The sequence below is a fragment of the Spermophilus citellus genome (assembly GCF_964194105.1).
Source record: "Spermophilus citellus genome assembly, chromosome: 11".
Lineage (NCBI taxonomy): Eukaryota > Metazoa > Chordata > Mammalia > Rodentia > Sciuridae > Spermophilus > Spermophilus citellus.
Genome location: NC_138192.1, coordinates 66,456,260 through 66,475,361, shown reverse-complemented (window position 1 = coordinate 66,475,361; position 19,102 = coordinate 66,456,260). Strand labels below are relative to the sequence as shown.

Below are 19,102 nucleotides of genomic sequence, written 5' to 3'. Positions count from 1 at the left end.
AACTTGCTGTTGATGAATTAACAATATATATTAATAAGGCATCTTTAAACAGAAATATATACAAGCCAAGGTAAATGTGACCAGAGGCTCAAAATAACAGAACCCCCAAGGAGAGTGATGGCTCAGTATTCACAATGAACTATTTGGCACAGTGGTACAGAACATAACTATTCACTTTCAAGCATATTCTCCATAGGCTAGCAGAAGCTGTAATCCCTGGTTCTCACCTCAGCCTGGGCAATACAATAACAAGTGGGTTTGAAGGGAAAATTAACTGATGTTAAAGTTTCAAATCATGGAGCATTTGGTGCAAGGGTTAAACATCTTTCCATGTGAGGCTATTTTGAAGATAGGGCTGAGAATAAATTTCCTGTAATGTCACCTGGCTCTTTTTGTGACCACAAAAAGGGAATCAAGTGTGCTGTTTGGTGCTTCCTCTTGGGAAATACTCTTCAAAAGCAATGTGTATATTAGGAAGGTAAAGAAACTGGGAAACAAATTTTCTAGAATTCTTAGGGTCATATTCCAATAAAATGCCTGAAGATCCTTTAGCATTTGTTTACTATCAAAAATCAGAATGTTTTGCTCCTTGTCATTTAAAATAGTTGCACATGAGCTGGGAACAATGCCTGTAATTTCAGGTACTAGGGAGACTAAGTTAAGATTGCAAGTTTGAGGCCAGCCTGAGCAACTTAGCATGATCCTGTCTCAAATCAGAAAATGGAAAGGGCTAGAATGTAGCTCAGTAAGAGAACACTTACCTAGAATGTGCAAGGCCCTGCTTTCAATACCTAGTACTAAAAAAACAAATGAATATTTGAATAGAGACTCCTATGAATATAGATGCATTTATTGAAAAAAAGCACTTATATGTACAACTATAATATTATAAAATACAACCAAAAACTAAAAAGTAAAGAATCAGGTGAATGAAATAAGATTTTTTTGAATGCAATTTATATAATCTTGTGCATTAATGATAAGCAATATTTTAGAGTTTAAAATATTTCATTTTTAGTGTAATTTTTGTTATTCAGCAATTCTGAAATTTGTTTCAATGTATTTCTATATTTTATTTCAATAGCTCATTCTATAGCCCTAATATTCCTAGTACTACTTTAAGACTATCAGTTGTAAAATTAGCAGGAGAGGAGTAAAAAATATTTAACAATTTGTATACAGTGGGCATGAAGCAATTAAAACTTCCACTTTTCAATGTCTAACCCCACAGTGACCATTGCAGGGTGAAGAAAATGGCAGTCTAATTACATTTGACAAGAGATTGCTCCTAAGCATTTTATTTATTTATTTATTTGATACTGAAGATTGAACTCAAAGGTGCTTTACCACTGAGCCATCTCCTCCACCCTTTTGTTTTTCATTTTCAGACAAGGACTCACTATGTCACTTAAGGTCTTGCTAAGCTCAACCTTGTGATCCTCCTGCCTCAGTATTCCATGTCATTTGGATCACATTTGTGCACCACTGTGCCTAGCCAGCACTTAAAATAAAGTAAAACATGGATAGAGAGAAAGGATGGGAGAGGAGGGGAGAAGTAGCGGGGATAGGAAGGGCAGCAGAATAGAATAGACATTATGATTGATGTATGTACATTCCATGTATGTATTATATGTCAAAATACATTCTGCTGTCATGTATGACTAAAAAAATAAAAAATCATATGGTAAAAAAATATGTTATATCCACCGAAAAACTGAAAAATAAATATTAAAAATTTTAAAAAAATAAAGTAAAAGAAACAAAATCTATGCCTTTGAGGTGAAGGTACCATTTTAACAAAAACACCTGAAAGAAATTGTTTTCAAAAGACTTAAGCTATGGTGGAAGAATTTGAAAAATGAATGTTTGAAAAATTATCCACTGAAATATGATTTGTTTGCCAAAACTGTTATGTAAAAAACAAAACAAACAAACTTTTAATGTGAACACTAGAAACTACAATGTTAACTGAATTGGTAGAAGTAACTAGGAAATAATTATCAAAATCAAGTAAACTTAACTAAAACTTTTTTCCCCTATTATGGGACCACTAAAGGTTTGAAATTGAAAGTTAAAATCAGTGTTACTTAATAATAAACATTCCTGATAAATAAGCCTATAAATTTCTTGCAAAAATAAAAGACACTGAGTATAGACTACTTATTATATACAAATTATATATATTGGCTACTTATTATATACAAAACTAAATTATTTCCTTTATAGAATGTACTTTGTTTGAAAGTTGGTACAATCTCTTTTCTTTTATTTCTGTAAGCATATTGGGCTGCAGTCACTTTCTAGGCACATAAACATTTCAAGTCTAGTGATAAGTGCTTTTCAGTCCATGCTTAGAATAGAATAACTTTACGACATGATACCGGCATCATTATTTTACAACTGAAGTATATTAGGTGATTCTCTTAATCATACAATAATTAGATCATGCTAACTGTGAACCCTACACTCTGGGCTCAGTTTCTGTGCATAACCACAACTCCACACTGCTAGGGTAAAAGCATTTAACACTTTAAGTCACATAGAATTGCTCTTTATTGATATAATTTAGTAAACAAATGAAGGACTATCTAAAAATTCTTAAAGATTTTCTCATTAAATTAAATTTGTTGTTAATTTCTTTGGAAAAATATTACTGCTTCATGTGACTATTATATTCTCATGACAACTGTGATTGTTCCTATTACTTAAATGTAAAAAATTAAAATGAAAAGTTGGACAATAATGAGAATCAGTTATTCAGGATCTTCCTGAACTACCACACATAGAACAAAAACACTAAAGAGTGTTTTAAAACTGATGGAGACTGGAAATTATTTTGGTGGAGGAGGCAGGGTATAAACAACAGGCAGGTCCAGAAAAAAAGGGAAAGACATAGATCAGCAGCCTTTCCTATCTCAAAAGAGAAAGGAAACGGAAATTCACATTGGGAAAATTAAAAAAAATGAAAGTGAAAGATATTAGAAGAAACCAGACAGAGGAAAATACCCAAAGAAAAGGCAGAAAATAAACTAAATCACCATGCAAAAATATACATGAAGAAAAAAGATTCTTTTTGAGAGACAGGGTTTGGTTTTTGTTTCTTCAACCTTTCTCCATAAGTGGCCCTATCAAAATAATGGCAGATTCCTGAAAGAGAGGTTCCTTTCTGTTTCCTTTACTGTTCCTAACACACTCAGTCCTCATCACTCAATCCTTATTCAACAACTTTCAACTGAGAATGACTATGGATTATTGTTGGTATTATCATGTGATGTTGATAATGACAGGTAAGCAAGGACAGTTATACATGGAAAACCAGACAGAAAAACTGTACTGTGTATTTTCATCTAGCTTTTAACCATAGTCCTCATAGCATTTATCCTTACCTGGCACATTGGATATTTGTTGGTTGCTATTAATTATCTGTCTTTCCACTCCCATTTAGTATGTGGGTTCTATAAAAATAGAAACTTTTAAATATATTATTTTTTATTTATTTTATTTTGTATTTTTCATTTTATTAACTGCATTTAGAACATAGCTGATCATAAAGTATTAGTAAATATTTCTTGAGCAAGTGAATGAATGATATAATTTGAATAACAAACACTTAAGCATTTATTTTTGACTCCTTCTCTACCAGGACAACAATTTACTGGTTAAGAAAATGACACTATCTGTTTCCCCATAGAAAATAACCAATCCCTTCTCTTTCTCCAGTATTTAGAACCAAAATATAGAAGGATAAGTGCCAGGGAACAGAATGGCTTTTGGTTGATGGGTCAGTTTGTGCTTCAACATATTGAATTAAACCCACGGGTAGCTAGCTGGCAGGGGTGGGGAGGCATTGGGAGATACATTTTTGCAATATCCTAAAATGAGATCTTTGTAGACCTAATAACTAAAATTAGTAAGCTGAATACTTCTGTAGAAACATCAAATTTGATTCTCTTTTATCTAATTACAAAGTCAACTCCCAAAACAAGAAATAATAGGGTCCTATGAAGAAACAGAAAATAAAGAACTCCACAGGGCCAAGGTTCCATTCACTTCAATAATTCTGTGTGCTAGACATCAGGCCAGCTGTTAGCTAACTCAATATTCCTGTTCAGAGGTGAAATCATCAAGGGAATCCTATTCATATAGCATTTTACTGGCCACTATAAATATGCCCCTTCTTCCATGAGCTTACAGTTCTTTGGAAGAGAGTCTTAGTCATATACTATAATTCTAGAATAAAATAAGACAATATGCTGTAAATTGCTTATCTGTGTATTGTGTATGCCTCAGTAAATAAACCTAAAGACTTTGAAATTCCCAAGGTCCAAAGAACCACCAGGCTTCAGTGTACTATCCACATGTCACTGAATATGCTTTGCTAACATTAATTTTCCTAAATATATCTTTGATGGCCTAAATGACCCCTCCATCTACCATGTAATTCCAAACCATGAAGTTATAATCATATACTACTACAACCACAGTTGCCCAGGGCTGCAGAATGCCTTCTAGTGAGCCACAACCTGAAGCACTTGTGTTTTTGTGGCTTCTGTACTGAAATGAAGCTGCCATTTTTCAGTGTGAATGTCTTTTTTTTTTCCTCTCATGACATAGACAAATGTTGATGTTTACTACAACTTGGTACATTAGTTGCTAATTAAGTTCCTAGTTGCTTCAGCCAAAACTTGCTGTATGGAATCCAAGAAAAGAATGGCAGCTATATAAAAAATAAGTTGTTGGGGATTTTGTTTTGTTTTGTTTTGTTTTATTAAAAGAAAGTTATCTATTAAAGAATATGGGGAACTCACATGTTGGGAGATAGGAAAACTTCAGTCTTGGCTTCCTCCTGAATTGAGTTAGTGGTTAAAGTACTTCTGCATCTGTCATCAGGCCCTGGTCAAGGATATATAAATACTAGCAATCTAGGCCTGAGGAAATCAGGCTATAACTGTTTATTATTACTTATTTTTTTTTTTTTCCCATACTCACCCTCAAATTCTTGGCGGAACAAATTAGTTCTTGGGAGTCCAGAGGTCAGGTTTATTTTAGGAAGGGTGCAAAGGTAACTTCCTTCTGGTGTTCTGGGGTTCCTGGATTTTGGAACCGTGTTTTTCTTAGCTTCATCTCCTGGCCAGTCCCTTGCAATTTCACCCTCTGGCTGGATCAGACTTAAGTGCCTTCACTAGCAAAGGGTAATTCCTTTCTGCTCACATCAGGGTCTGGGGCAGTCTCTCTTCATTTTCCACACGGGAAGTCCCAAATCTCACACTTTCCTGCTCTCTACATTTTAGCTGACAAAGGATCTAATTGTTAAGGCAGAACCCTGCTGAGAAGCCAAAACACAGGCCCTGGGGAACTTTGCCATTGCTTTTGCTGTTTTAATGGATCCAAGAAAATTCGCTCTCCTTTCCTACTTCCCATAGTGACCTCTACCGAAGCCCTCTCCTAACCCACAGCGACCAAAGGGTGGCTGGCTCCTCCCGGGAAACACTCCCGGCCCTGGGGCCCTGGAGATTACGTATGGAAAGTCTTTCGAGAAGAGAATCGAAACAGAAACCAGTCCAGCTAACCACAACAACTGCCTGGCCGAAAACAGGACTCAGCGAAGGTACAAGTGTCGCCCTGCCAGAGCCAAAGCAACCGGCCTGTCAGTCGCAACCTGCCGCGTCCGCGCCCGGGACACCGCGCGCGCTGCCCACCTGCCTGCCCACCTGCTCAGGCGCCACCGCGCTGTCCTGCACCGGCCCCGGATCCCGCAGGCCACCGTGTGGTTAGGCACAGCGCAGAAGACCCTGCCACCTCAAAGCAGCTGACAGCGTTACAAACACTCAACTGTGGACCGTCTAGTTGGGAGAATCCTCTCCCTCCCTGAGAAGGAAAGATGTCAAATGGGTTCTCTGCAGACAAGAACTTTCGCTATCTCATCTCTTGCTTCAGGGTCAGATTGAAAAGTTACATCCAAGTAGAGCCTGTCCTGGACTACTTGACCTTTCTGACTAATGAAGTGAAGGAGCAGATTCGCAGGACCGTGGCCACTTCTGGTAACATGCGCGCAGTTGAATTGCTCCTGAACACTTTGGAGAAGGAAGTCTGGTCCCCTGGCTGGACGCGGGAATTTGTGGTGGCCCTCCAGAGAACCGGCAACACCTTAGCGGCCCGTTATGTGAACCCGGATCTCACAGACTTGCCCTCCCCATCTTTTGAGAAGGCTCATGATGAATGTCTCCAACTGCTGAACCTCCTTCAGCCCACTCTGGTGGACAAGCTTCTGGTTAAAGATGTCTTGGATAAATGCATGGAGAAGGAACTGTTGACACTTGAAGACAGAAATCGGGTAGGTGTCAGTTCAGATGGAGCTGGGCTTTAAGAAAGATTTTTGCAAAGTGGGGATTGCAAATGGTTTTTTCAAATCTGGTTCCCTCCTTCTTTAAAAAGAGACGATTTGGGCGCTGGAAAACATAATTTTGAAATTTATTATTATTATTATTATTATTTTTTATTGTTGGCTGTTCAAAACATTACATAGTTCTTAATATACCATATTTCACAGTTTGATTCAAGTGGGTTATGAACTCCCATTTTTACCCCGTATACATATTTTAAACACAAAAGAATTAACTTTCTTATCCTTTCACTGAAATAAACTAAAGAACTAACATTAAAGCAGGAATTTGTATTGATAAATGCTGTTAATTGAACACTTACTATGTACAATTATAGTAATTTTATATTTGAAATAACCCATGAAGGATCATAATAGAATTGTTTCTTTTTTACAGAAGAGAAAACTGAGGTAAGTTAATTTGCTCAACTTCTTCCAAGAAGAACAATGCAGAGCTAGATACATCAAATCCTGATAGTACTGAATTTTAGTTCTTATTTAATGTGGTTACATAGAACAGAGGCGAGCAAACCATACCCCCAAATCTAAATCCAGTCTGCTACTCATATTTGCAGGCCCAGAAGCTAAGAATGGTCTTTAGGTTTTTGAATTTTTTTATCTTCTATGTTTATAAAGTTTTATTGGAACCCAGTTGTGCTCATTTGTTTACATATGTTTTATGACTGCTTTTCACAGTTTGTTCATATGGCCTGTAAAGTCTAAAATATTTATTATCTGCCCCTTTAGAGTAAAAGCTTTCCGATCTCTGACCCATATTATTTAGTATACCATTTAATGTTGGTTCAAATGAGGAAATTATATATAACATACACACACAGACACACACACACACTTTTTTTTTCTTTGTTTAACCAAAGTTTCCATGTTCTTTGGAATAAAACTTTGGAGATAATTCACTTGAAGAAATATGTTGCCAGTTGCAGCTTTTCTTTTCTTTTTTTTTTTTTAAATAAAGCTGATTTTTTAAAAATATTTATTTATTTATTTATTTATTTTTTGGTGGACACAACATCTTTGTTGGTATGTGATGCTGAGGATCGAACCCGGGCCGCACGCATGCCAGGCGAGCGCGCTACCGCTTGAGCCACATCCCCAGCCCAAGCAGCTTTTCATATTAGGAAAGAAATAGCAGATTTTCATAAAGGTAGCCTTTTGATAGGATGAATTTGACAGGTGATGTTACAAAACAATGTTCATTGTTTTTCAATGAATGAAAATATACTATGAAGTATACAAATGCTGGCCTACTTGAAGCTGCCTTATTCATGGTTGTAAGTCAAAAGTGTATTTTAAAAGCTTTGTAGACAAATCACCACAAGTCAAGGGTTTTTGTCTATACTGTTATTATTTTGACATTTTCCTTTTTCTGTTTGATTCGTTAATTGTTTGTATCTTCTTTACAATGTTCTGGGTATCAGATTAGTTGGCTTTAGCCTGTATTATGAGTTGATCTTTAGTAACTAAAGTTAATGGTCCTTCGTAGACTCAACAGGTACAGGGCCTATCCAAAGACTCAACATGTGTTGAATTGTGATGGCCAGTTTTCCCAACAAAGTAAATTACTTTACACTGTTGTCTGTAGCGTTTATGTCATTTTGTGTATTGAGCACCAACTAGAACGCATTATAGTAGTCCAGCTGGATATGACAAATGTGTACATCACTGTGGCAGAATCTTAATTTGGAAGAAAGTATGCAGCCTTCAAGCCAGCTGGAGATGGAAGATGGCATTTCCAGCCACAGTAGCTGTTAGGAAGTCCAGAAGCAACAGAGTCCAGTAACACCACAAAGCTGTTTATGTTTGGTGGGTATGATGTCCCGATTGCCAGTGAAACAGCACTTCTTCTTATTTACTCTAAATACTTCTGCCTATCAGCATCACTTTTGTCTTGCCTGGATTGAATTTCCGCCAGCTACATTTTATCCAAGTTCTTGATTCTGGCAAGCTTGGAGGCAGCTAGCAGTATTGCAAGGGATTTGACACAAAGAAGACTGGGAGTAAAGGGACTTTTGTGTAATGATGGCAGTCGAGGCCAAAGCAGCCCAAACTTTGCCTCAGATTCACATTTCAAAGGAGACTGGAAAGAATGAAGAGCTATTTATTTGAGACTAGGAGTAATAGGGACTCTGTGAGAGACTAATAATTATGTGTGTGTGTGTGTGTGTGTGTGTGTGTGTGTGTGTGTGTGTACATTATTTTTTCCAAAATTAAGCTATGGAAACAATAAGAAGGAAACATTATACTTGGAAGAATCTTTAGGGATGTGGAAATCATCCATGTTTATCCAATAGCAGAAAGTATGATGGGACAGTCATGAGAGTTTATAATGGGAAGATGTGGATTTGGGGCTATATTTGCTTTTTACTACATAGACAACTTTGGGAAGTTATTTAAGTTTTCTAATCCTAAGTTTGTCCAATGAAAATGAACATTGTAATAATTTCTTTTTTTCATAGTGCTTTAGTCAACATCAAATGAAAAACAGTGTTTAGGAAAGAACTTACTGTTTTGATATAATTATATTGACTTTATTAACACTCATCTGGTTACATTTCCCTATAAAGTTGAAGCTTCAGGGATTTAGGTAAATCTCATGTTGAAATTGAGATCTGCTTCTAAAAGTCCCTTGATTAAACTGATTTGAAGGGGAAAATACATCTTTCATTTCCCAAAACCTAGCCAGGACTAGGTATAGGGTTGGTACTTAATAAATACTGATTACTTGATTAATTGCTTGAATTCATTTCCAAAAAAATTCTCTGGAATAAGTTGAAAACACAGATGTGTTAGATTGCCTTGTCAGGCATTAGAGAATGAATGGATGGCGTGCATTAGATTTCCAAATGTAATTTTTGACAGTTTAGAAAAAGATACCAAAAGTTAAGCTTAGCCTAACTAAGTAATCAGGACTTCTAAAAATTGATCTTTTATTTTTATTCTTTACTTGTGTTCCAGTAGACATTTCCTACTTGGATTGTGATTTTAGTTTAGGATTCCTACCTCCATATGTCAACCCCTTCCCCCAATTAAAGTGGGGATTCTGAAAACGGTCTGTGACTTAGTTTTGTGTCCAATAAGTACCCCAAAACACTATTTGGTTTATTGATTTATTCATTCATTTTTGAATTTGTTGAGTGGCATATTTGTGCCAGACAACAAGCTAGTGGGAAAGATAAGAGAAAATCAAAGACAACGGCTGTGCTTCCCTGGAGTTCAAGTTGCAATGTTAGAGTTCATCCTTCCTACCAATAGCTAAGGAACACCTACTGTACTCAAGGCACTATCCTAAATGCTGGAGACACAGCAGTAAACACTAGTTCTTTTACAGATCATTACATCAGAACCATCCCTGTAAGGGAGTGACCCTGTACTGCCCTGCTTCTTTTAGGGTGCAGAGTGACAACTTGGCATACCCATTGATTTAGACAGCTGTGAACTCTGTAACAGAAGTGATCATCTAAACATTTCCACAGAATCTTAATGTCAACCGGAACAACCCAAGAGAGGTACATGTTTCAACCCTGCTCAAAAGAATTCGACACATGTAGTCTTGGTCACTCCATAAACCTTTTGTTTATTTTGGAAAAACAGAGGTACTAAGACTAGTCCAGCTAGAAGCTAAATCCTATTTTCCTCAAATGAAATGAGTGTCCCAGTCAGTTTTCCCCTCATTTATTGTATTATCAAGCAAATTAGGAAAAACAAGAGGAAAAAAAGAAATATGAATAAACTTAGCTGTCAGTTTGATATTAAACACGTAATTAAAACATGAACAAATTATATGCTTTAACATAATTTTGTTTCCTAATTTACTGTTATCTGATAGTTTAACTCTACTGGATTAAAAAAACTGTTATATTTAAATAGCAATCTGAGATTATTATACAAGAAGACAAAACATTTTTCATTAACTGTACATCATGTGGGCAAGCCAGTGTTTAATGAAAATATCTTTGGTTTCTTAACTGTTTACTTTTTTTTTTATTGGTTGTTCGAAACATTACAAAGCTCATGATATATCATCTTTCATACATTTGACTCAATTGGGTTATGAACTCCCATTTTTACCCCAAATACAAATTGCAGAATCACATCACTTAACTGTTTTCTTTTGGAAAGAAAAACAAAAATTAACATAAAATTTAGAAGTTGCTTTACCCACAAATTTACCATATTTATTTGTTTTATATTGGTGCATTACAATGATACACAATAGTGAGATTCATTTTGACATATTCATATGGGCACATAGTATAATTTGATTAAGTTCATACCCAGCATCCCCTTCACCTCCCATCCTCCTTCCCCCAGATCCTCTTCCTCTACTCTATTGGCATCTCTCCTGATTCCATGAGTTCCTTTTTTAATTTATTTTTTCCTCTCTAGCTTCAACATGTGAGAACATATGACCCTTGACTTTATGTTTCTGGTTTATTTCACTCACCATGATGCTTTCCAATTCCATCTTTTTTACTACAAATGACAATTATATTCTTCTTTATAGCTGCGTGAAACTACTCCATTGAAATTCACCTATATTTTATGTTCCATAAATTAGTTAACAATGTTGCCATTGACATTGTTAAATTCATAGAGAAAACATCTAGTAGGGGAGGGAATCATTCTATATCAATCTCAAGTTTAAATATTCCCCTTCTAGGAATTTCTGTTATTGTGTTTATTTATTGGGGTCTAACATCTTTATAATATTATAGGAAAATAGATTAAGAAAAACGTGTGTGTATGTGTGTGTGTGTGCGTGTGTGTGTGTAAAATTACTTCAAAGGGAACTGATGTACTTTCCAGCATCCAAATGGGGATGATTTCTTAAAAATTCAGAATCTTGATGAAGCTACTAAAATTACACAGATGTTATATGTATTTCTGCATTCAAATAGTACAAATAAATGTAGAAAACAAAAGCATTATAATATGCAAATGCCTGGGATCAATAAAGGTAAAGAAAATGTGACATATGTGTTTCCAGAGTAAAAATCTACTTAACAGATTGATAGTCAAAGAAAATTTAGTGAGTAGAAAATGCTTAGATTTTTAATAAAAGTATTCATTACAGTGCCCATTAATTCTTTTTAGAGAAATACTTTCTTATTACTTCCTTCAAGTATATTTAAAGCTGATTAAAAATGGGATAATAAAAATGGAAATGATTGAAGCCAGACATGGTGGTGCACTCCTGTAATCCAGCTATTCAGGAGGCCGAAGCAGCAATATTGTAAGTTCAAGGCCAGCCTCAGCAACCTAGCAAAACCCTGTCTCAAAATATAAAGTAAAGGGCTGGGGTTGTGGCTCAGTGGTAGAGCACTCACTTAGCACTTGCAAAGCCCTGGGTTCAATCCTTAGCACCTCATAAAAATAAATAAATTAAATAAAGGTATTGACAACTACAACGAAGAAATAAATATTAAAAAATAATAAAATAAAAAGTAAAAATTCTGGAGATGTAACTCAGTGATAAAGTACCCCCTAAGTTCAATGTTTAATCCTAGTATCAGGAAAAAAAAATAAAAGGAAGGGTTTAGTTAAAATGAGGTGTTGAAACCAGTGTAATTTGTGTCAATAGCAATTACTTCTCCAATTAGTAGTAAATAATAAAACTCTTACAAATACCAGAGAAGTCAAAAAATTTCCATTAGGAGATTAATGAAGTTAGAGAAAAAGTAGGAAATGAGCAAAAAATTGCTTAGACAATGGTTTGTGAGAGATGGCCTGAAATCACTTAAAATTTCATAAGTTTAATTTTTAAGTGCAAATAATCACTTTTTGACAAAAAATAAAATTGAAGAAAATTTTTAGCTATGATTATAGCGCAAGAAGTCAGGTTTTAGCCTCTACAGTCAATTACCTGTATGGAATTCTACCTTTGACATTTACTAGATTTGTGACCTTGGAGAGAGAGCCAAACATATTTGTGCCTCTTGGCCTTCTGATCTGTGAAAGGGGTTTATGTTGGTATCTATTTCAGGGTTGCTAGCTTAATATATGAAAAGCCCTAGGACAGTATAATTACCTATTAGCTAATAGGACTAAAATGACATTTGAGTAGAGGTCATGTAGAACAATTTTTTATACTAAGTAGTATCTGCTAGTGAAATGTTTGTAAAAGACCAGGTGTGGTGGCCCATGCCTGTAATCCCAGTGGCTTGGAAGGCTGAGACAGGAGGATCATGAGTTCAAAGCCAGGGCTGGGCATATGGCTCAGTGGTTGAGTGCCCCTGAGTTCAATTCCTGGTAGAAAGGAAGGAAGGAAGGAAGGGAGGGAGGGAGGGAGGAGGGAGGGAGGGAAGGAGAGAGAGAGAGAGAGAGAGAGAGAGAGAGAGAGAGAGAGAGAGAGTAGGTTTTTTAAAGTAAATAATTTCCTAGGTCATCCATAATAATAGGTAATACTAAATTTGTAGAAAACATTATTTGAAAAAAGGTTAACAAATCATTGACATTAAAAGGCCTTGGAATATATTTAAAGGACTAGAAAACACATTTTGTAAGAACAAACTAGTCTAAACAGCTGAAATTATAGATATAGAAGATTCATAGATATTGAGAAAGAACTTTGAGAATATCTATATCAGTGTTTCTCAATTAGGAGGCTGGTAAGAATCACATGAGATGCTTAGAAAAAATGTTTGAAAAATGTTCTGTGTCCTCAACATAGACAAAATAAACCAGAATCCTTTGGGACAGACGCTAAACATTAGCATTTTTTTAAGTCTCCACAGGTGTTTCTTATGTGCAATCAGGATGGAGTAACTAACACTCGAATCTCCATTCTGGTGGCCTCAGTTTCCACATGTGGAAATGGAGGCTCAGGGTTATGAAGTAGCTTCCTTGATGCCACAGAAAGTTAATGATGGCGTCATTTCTTTCTGATCTAACATGATTTGTGTTAGTCTTTTCTCCAAATGTCAGTTACTCTATTAGAATCTATTTTAGGAAGATGCATTGTGATAATAATTATACAAATGATCCACATTACAAAAAGATTCACTAGGTTAGGCCCAGCAGCTCGAGAGTCTGAAACAAGAGGATAGTGAGTTCAAAGCCTCAACAAAAGCGAGACACTAAGCAACTCAGTGAACCTCCAAATAAAAAATACAAAATAGTGCTGGGGATGTGGCTCAGTAGTCAAGTGCCACTGAGTTCAATCCCGGGTACCCAAAATAAATAAATAAATAAATAAATAAATAAATAGGAAAGAAAATGAAGACTAAATATTATAATGACTGGATATGAAATAAGTCTACTTCATACTTTACAAAAGGAATAGATATAGAAAAAATGTCATAATATTAAATAAACAAAATTTTGGAAAATTTTATTATAGTAATTATAAATAATGCAAATATTAAATAAACAAAAATATGAATCTGTGGTTGTAATTACTTATTTCCATGGTAGAAATAGTGAAGAAAGAGAAGTTGGATAAAAAATATTTTATTTCCCATTTACAGACTTCTTGTGTTGAACGGAAATAGCAAGCCATAGATATACAGAAAGAAATTGGTAAAAAGAGATAAAATATGGTTATTGATGAAAGATTTTTTCTTATGTTCTTCTTATTCAGAACGAGGTAAAACATTTATTTCTAAGCATCAGGTTCGGACATCAAAATGGCTTAAAAATTACATGTTTCAAAGGGTGTTTGATTCAGAGATATTTTTCCTGGTAGACTTCAAAATTGCTGCATGTAGCATTGCTGTTTTCCTTAGTATCTGAATATAAACTTTTAAAAAATACTTATGCTTAATTGCTCAGTTTCCCTAACAACTATTTCCTGTTTAAATTTATTGATATGTTGAATCTTCTTTATTTCTACTTTTCTCTTAACAGATTACTGCTGCAGAAAATAATGCAAATGAATCAGGTGTAAGAGAGTTGCTCAGCAGGATTGTGCAGAAAGAAAACTGGTTTTCTACATTTCTGAACATTCTTCGAGAAACAGGAAATAACAGACTTGCCCAGGAGTTAACAGGTGTTGCTTGCTCAGAAAGCAATGCAGGTATTTCTTATTTTACTAGAGATGATTTTCCACATTTTGCCCAATAATTGAAAGTTTAATGAAACCTATAGACATATTGCCAAACACCAAGTTTTTTTTTTTAAATAACAGTTTTCAAATGGGAAGGGATTTGGTAGATCATTTATTTTACAAAGAAATTAGTGCCTGAGAAAAAAATTAAAGTATCAGAGCCCAAAGAATTCATCAAGCTGGACTAGAATATTGGTGGTTGACTCAAAGTCCAACCAACATTCCACTATTAGTCTTATTTTGAAAGCATAAGAATGACCTGGAATTTTTAACAAGGTACTTTTCGCATTAAAAAGAGGCAAATAAATTGTACAAAATTATTTTTGTGGTTATTAAAACTCTGCTGCATACACTTCTGAATATTTTCATAAATTTTAAGTATTTTGAACATTTGATGAAGGGTTTGTAATTACAACACATCTCAACTTCATGTAATATAAATTTTAAAAAATAGTTAATAACAATTTTTGTAGCCCTTTTACATATATTATTTTATATCTAATTAAAACTTCCAACTTATTTTTATTTCCTTAATATATTCTCTATGCTTTCAAAAATATCATTTATAAAACAAGTTAAAAGTTAATTGCCAACAAATTAATTATAATTATTATAATCATTGCATACTGACTTCACCTCTTTCCTTCACTCATTCACTCATTCATTCATTCAGTGAACATGTAGTGAGTGCCAGATGTGGTGGGCTATTCCTGGTGCTGAGGATATGAGGTTAAATGACATGTAAAGTCCTTCTTCCCATACACCATAATTTTTAGTGGAACAAGGTACAGAGTAGGCAATTTTCTGAAGTACATATGCAAAACAAAAACAGATAAATTGAGTGATAAAGTAAAATTGCTAAATTATTAAAGAAACAGCATGTTATGTTTTATATTATTTTATGAAATAGCTTTATTTTTGCCTGGCAATTTAAAATACATACCTATATAAAACTATTTGTTTCACTCTTTAAAAGTGGTCAATCTAGGATGGGTATGGTGGTGCACACCTGTAATTAAAACAGCTTGGGAGGCTAAGGCAGGAGGATCAAAAGTTCAAACCAGTCTCAGCAACTCAGCAGCAACTTAGTGAGGACCTAAGCAACTTAGCAAGGTGCTGTCTCAAAATAAAACACATAAAGGGCCGGGGATGTGCCTCAGTGGTTAAGCATCCTTGAGTTCAATCCCTGGTGCCAAAAATAAATAAATAAAAGTGGTCAAACCAGCTTTCAAAAATCAGACTTTCAAAAGTCCCATGGTCTGTTTGTCAGCAACTTCCAGGGGTTCTACTGTTATTACTTCTGTGAAGTATGTATCTGTACCAATATCTATATATATGTAGAGAGAGAGAGAGAGAGAGAGACAGACAGACAGACAGACAGACACACATACACTACACTCAGAGTGAGACAGACCATGGGATAAAAATGGAGCAATAGACAGAATCAACTTTCTTTACCATGGGGTATTTACAAGCTCTAAAGAATTATGAAGTGGCATTAGTAGCTGTACTATCATATCTTTAAGATGAACTTAAAGTTCAAAAGGCCTTGAAACTGTTCTTTCTCTGAAATTATTTAAAAATTTGGGGGATTATTCAAGAATGCTCAATTAGATAAGTAATTCTATTATGCATTTACCAGCAAGTTCCATGAGTTCTGTTTAGACCACAAAATTATGACTATATATTAAAAGTCCTTCAGAATAAGAAGCATCTTTATTTTGCTTTGGTTCTCTGGTGGGGCCTCAATGATGCCACTTACTTATAATATCAAGATCATATTTTTTTTAGGTATTTATTATTTTCCAGGAATTTTTTCCACACTATAATTCTAAGGCCTATTTGCTAAGTGAAGGGACTTCTAGTCAAAGCTATATATATATATATATATATATATATATATATATATATATATATATATATATACAATGATGGGCCAATTCCCTCTTAAATACCTCAAGAATAAACCTGGGCTACTCCCTAGACCACTCCCTCTCATGATGAGTACCTACTTAAGACCTCATGGGACTATCCATGATAAATCATTCCAGGACTTGACTTTCAGTGGAAAATGGCTACAGTCCAGTTTATTTTTTGTTTCCCAGGAAAATTTGGCCTCAGTATATAAAAAAAATGTTAGAAAGGGAAGTTTTTCAGATCAGAAAGTCTCTGGTGTACCCTTCCCCTGTTAGAGGGTACCTGTTTATTGTATGCTCAGGTTCAGTGGCATAATTCTTTAGCAAATGGTCTATAAGTTCTGCTTTAAAGTATCTTCCAGATCTGACATAAATGTGTGTCTGGCAATAGTTCTTGCCAAGATAAGCTTTCAGTTCCACTTCACCAGGTGCCTAGTTGGAAGTTCAGTGTAATATTTCAAATTATAATTTTTTAAACAATAGTAATATAGTAGAGTATATTTAGAAAATCCTATGTAATGCCAGTATTCTAGCACATCTTATTACATATGCATTGTATTCACATGCCTCCGTTTTTACTTTTCTTATAATATGCCATAAATTTGTATTGTGATTAGGTCTCTGGTTGTCTGTTTAACAATGGCATTGGGACTAGTTTGTCCTAATTTTCCCAGACCAACAAATCATTATATAAAAGTGGGAAAGGCTCACGAAAAGAAATAAGTATCTTATTATTCATCAGTCTCTCTTCTCTCCCTGGCCCCATAGCAGTGTTCTCTCACAATTGGGGCTTTCCCTCCTTTCAACCAAAGTAGGTAAGGATGGATGTTGACTCAGAAATGAGAAAAGTGGCAGAGTAGAAATGGTTCTAGGCTTCCTTTAAAGGCTAGATGGAAAATGCCCACCCCATCTGGGGCTCACTTCTGCATACATTCAGACTCACTCTGACCAACAATATTTTCATTGCCTCAAAACATCTAGTTGGGAGATTCAGGGATTTCAATATTATTTGCTGAACTCTGAACATTTTTCTAGCAAGCTTTGATAATTAGGACAAAGTTGTGATATTTTTCTTGTGGTGAAGAGCTACTATGAATTGAGTTGCCCCCTGCATTCTGAAGAAAGCTTATAGCTCTCAAAGTAACTGTATCTGGTGTATCTGGAGATTGGGTGTTAAGAACTTGTTAAGGTTAAATGAGGTCATAAGGGTGAGGCTCTGATCTAATAAGGCTGTAGCCTTATAAGAAGAGGAAGAGGGAAAGAGATCACTCTCTCCATTGTGGGATGACACAGTGAGAAAACCACCATCTGTAACTCAAGAAAGAAAAACTTTCTAAGCACTGACTCTACTGACATTAGGATCTTAGACTTCCAGTCTCCAAAATTGTGAGAAAATTTCTGATGTCTAAACCAACCCTCTACTCTATTTTGTTCTGGTGATCTCAAATAACTAATACAAATTTGGATACCCCCAAAGTTGGATGCTACTAAACAAAAAACACATTGAAGTGGCTCTGGAACCAGGTAGTGTATAGAAAGTGAAAGAATTTTGAGGTGAATGTCAGAAATATAGGTTTAAGGGTGATTCTGATGGGGTCTTAGGAGAAAATGTAGAAAATTAGAGACTGGAAGAAAGGTGATCCTTGTTATAAAATGGCAAAGAACTTGGTGGGAGAGTGTTCTAGTATTTTGTAAAAGGTTGCCCTTATGGGCAATAAAATTGGATATTTAGCTGATGAGATTTTTGAGCAAGATGTGGAAGGAGTGGTTCTGTTTCTCCTATTTGTAGTAAAATGAGAAAAAAAGATGAGTTAAGGAAATGAGATAGCAGAGGATAGACAGTGGAGAGTACAGAAAGGACAGTAAATGTCGACAAGACGCCAAGTATGAAGAGAGCCTTTTTAACATGCCCGAATGTGTTATAAGACAGTTCCTATTTCTCAGAAAAGGCAGATGTTTCTATCTTGCCAAAAGTTCCTGCATAATCTATAATCTGACCCATGTCCACTGTGGGACAATTGGAATATCGAAAACCAATCAGGAGGAGCTGATCATCTAATTACATTCCTATAAAAGGAGGAGCATGGTAAGATGTAAATGGCACTCTTGCCCCTCCCAGGCACACTGCACCAAGAGCTCTGAATCTTTCTCTCATTTTCCTTTTTAATAAACGTCTTGCTCCTTATTTAACTTGGCCACGTTTGCTGTGTTCATTCTTCCATCCAGTGGAACACATATCCAACTCCTGCTGGTAACAGAAGGAATTAGTAACCAAGAAGGGACCAGAACTTGAAGATCTGGGAGATTCTCGGCCTCTTACAAAAACATATGGCAAAGTGTGTTGTGAAAAGAACATGAAGGTGCAACTGAACAAACTCTTAGTAAATAGTTTGTGGATGTGACTTGCACTTAATCAGCCATTTCAGCAGGACACAGACTCTGTCAGTTTGAAATAAAGGGGAAAGAAAAGGCAGGATGGGGGTGAAGAAAGACTGTCAGACCTCTTGGATTCTGCTGAGTTAGACCATAAACCTATTGGGCTATGAACCTGTGCTTCAAGGAAAAGCAAGAATGACCCCAAAGCCATTTAGAGACCATGGGACTGCCACTCCCACACATGTCAAGGAAGCAAAGTTGTTTCCTCCTTAGTTTCAATGAGTAGTGCTACCTCTCTGATTTGGGGGAGGTGCCTCAGAAGTGGTACTCCCCTCACAGAGACCAGAAAGCTCATGGCTATCT

At 35.5% G+C, this 19,102-nt stretch overlaps 2 protein-coding genes across 8 annotated transcripts in view; one reads left to right on the top strand and one right to left on the bottom strand.

The window, feature by feature from the left end:
• Positions 1 to 5,842, bottom strand: part of GCA (grancalcin) — a 39,563-nt gene extending 33,721 nt beyond the window's left edge. For 2 of the 5 annotated variants that reach the window (XM_081262075.1, XM_081262078.1), the window contains exons 1-2: positions 5,712 to 5,842; positions 4,990 to 5,090 (exon numbers count right to left, since the gene is read on the bottom strand). The gene's annotated coding sequence lies outside the window, so the exon portion shown is untranslated. Of the gene's footprint in view, positions 1 to 4,808; positions 4,894 to 4,989; positions 5,091 to 5,711 lie in introns of all 5 variants that reach the window. The other 3 variants (XM_081262074.1, XM_081262079.1, XM_081262077.1) reach the window with 3 other exon arrangements.
• Positions 5,843 to 5,879: 37 nt separating this feature from the next.
• The window catches only part of IFIH1 (interferon induced with helicase C domain 1), a 55,141-nt gene continuing 41,918 nt past the window's right edge, over positions 5,880 to 19,102 (top strand). For all 3 annotated transcript variants that reach the window (XM_081262072.1, XM_081262073.1, XM_081262071.1), the window contains exons 1-2: positions 5,880 to 6,334; positions 14,249 to 14,417. In XM_081262072.1, the coding sequence (XP_081118198.1) occupies positions 5,882 to 6,334; positions 14,249 to 14,417 (622 nt within the window). In that variant the 5' untranslated portion in view covers positions 5,880 to 5,881. The remainder of the gene's footprint in view (positions 6,335 to 14,248; positions 14,418 to 19,102) is intronic.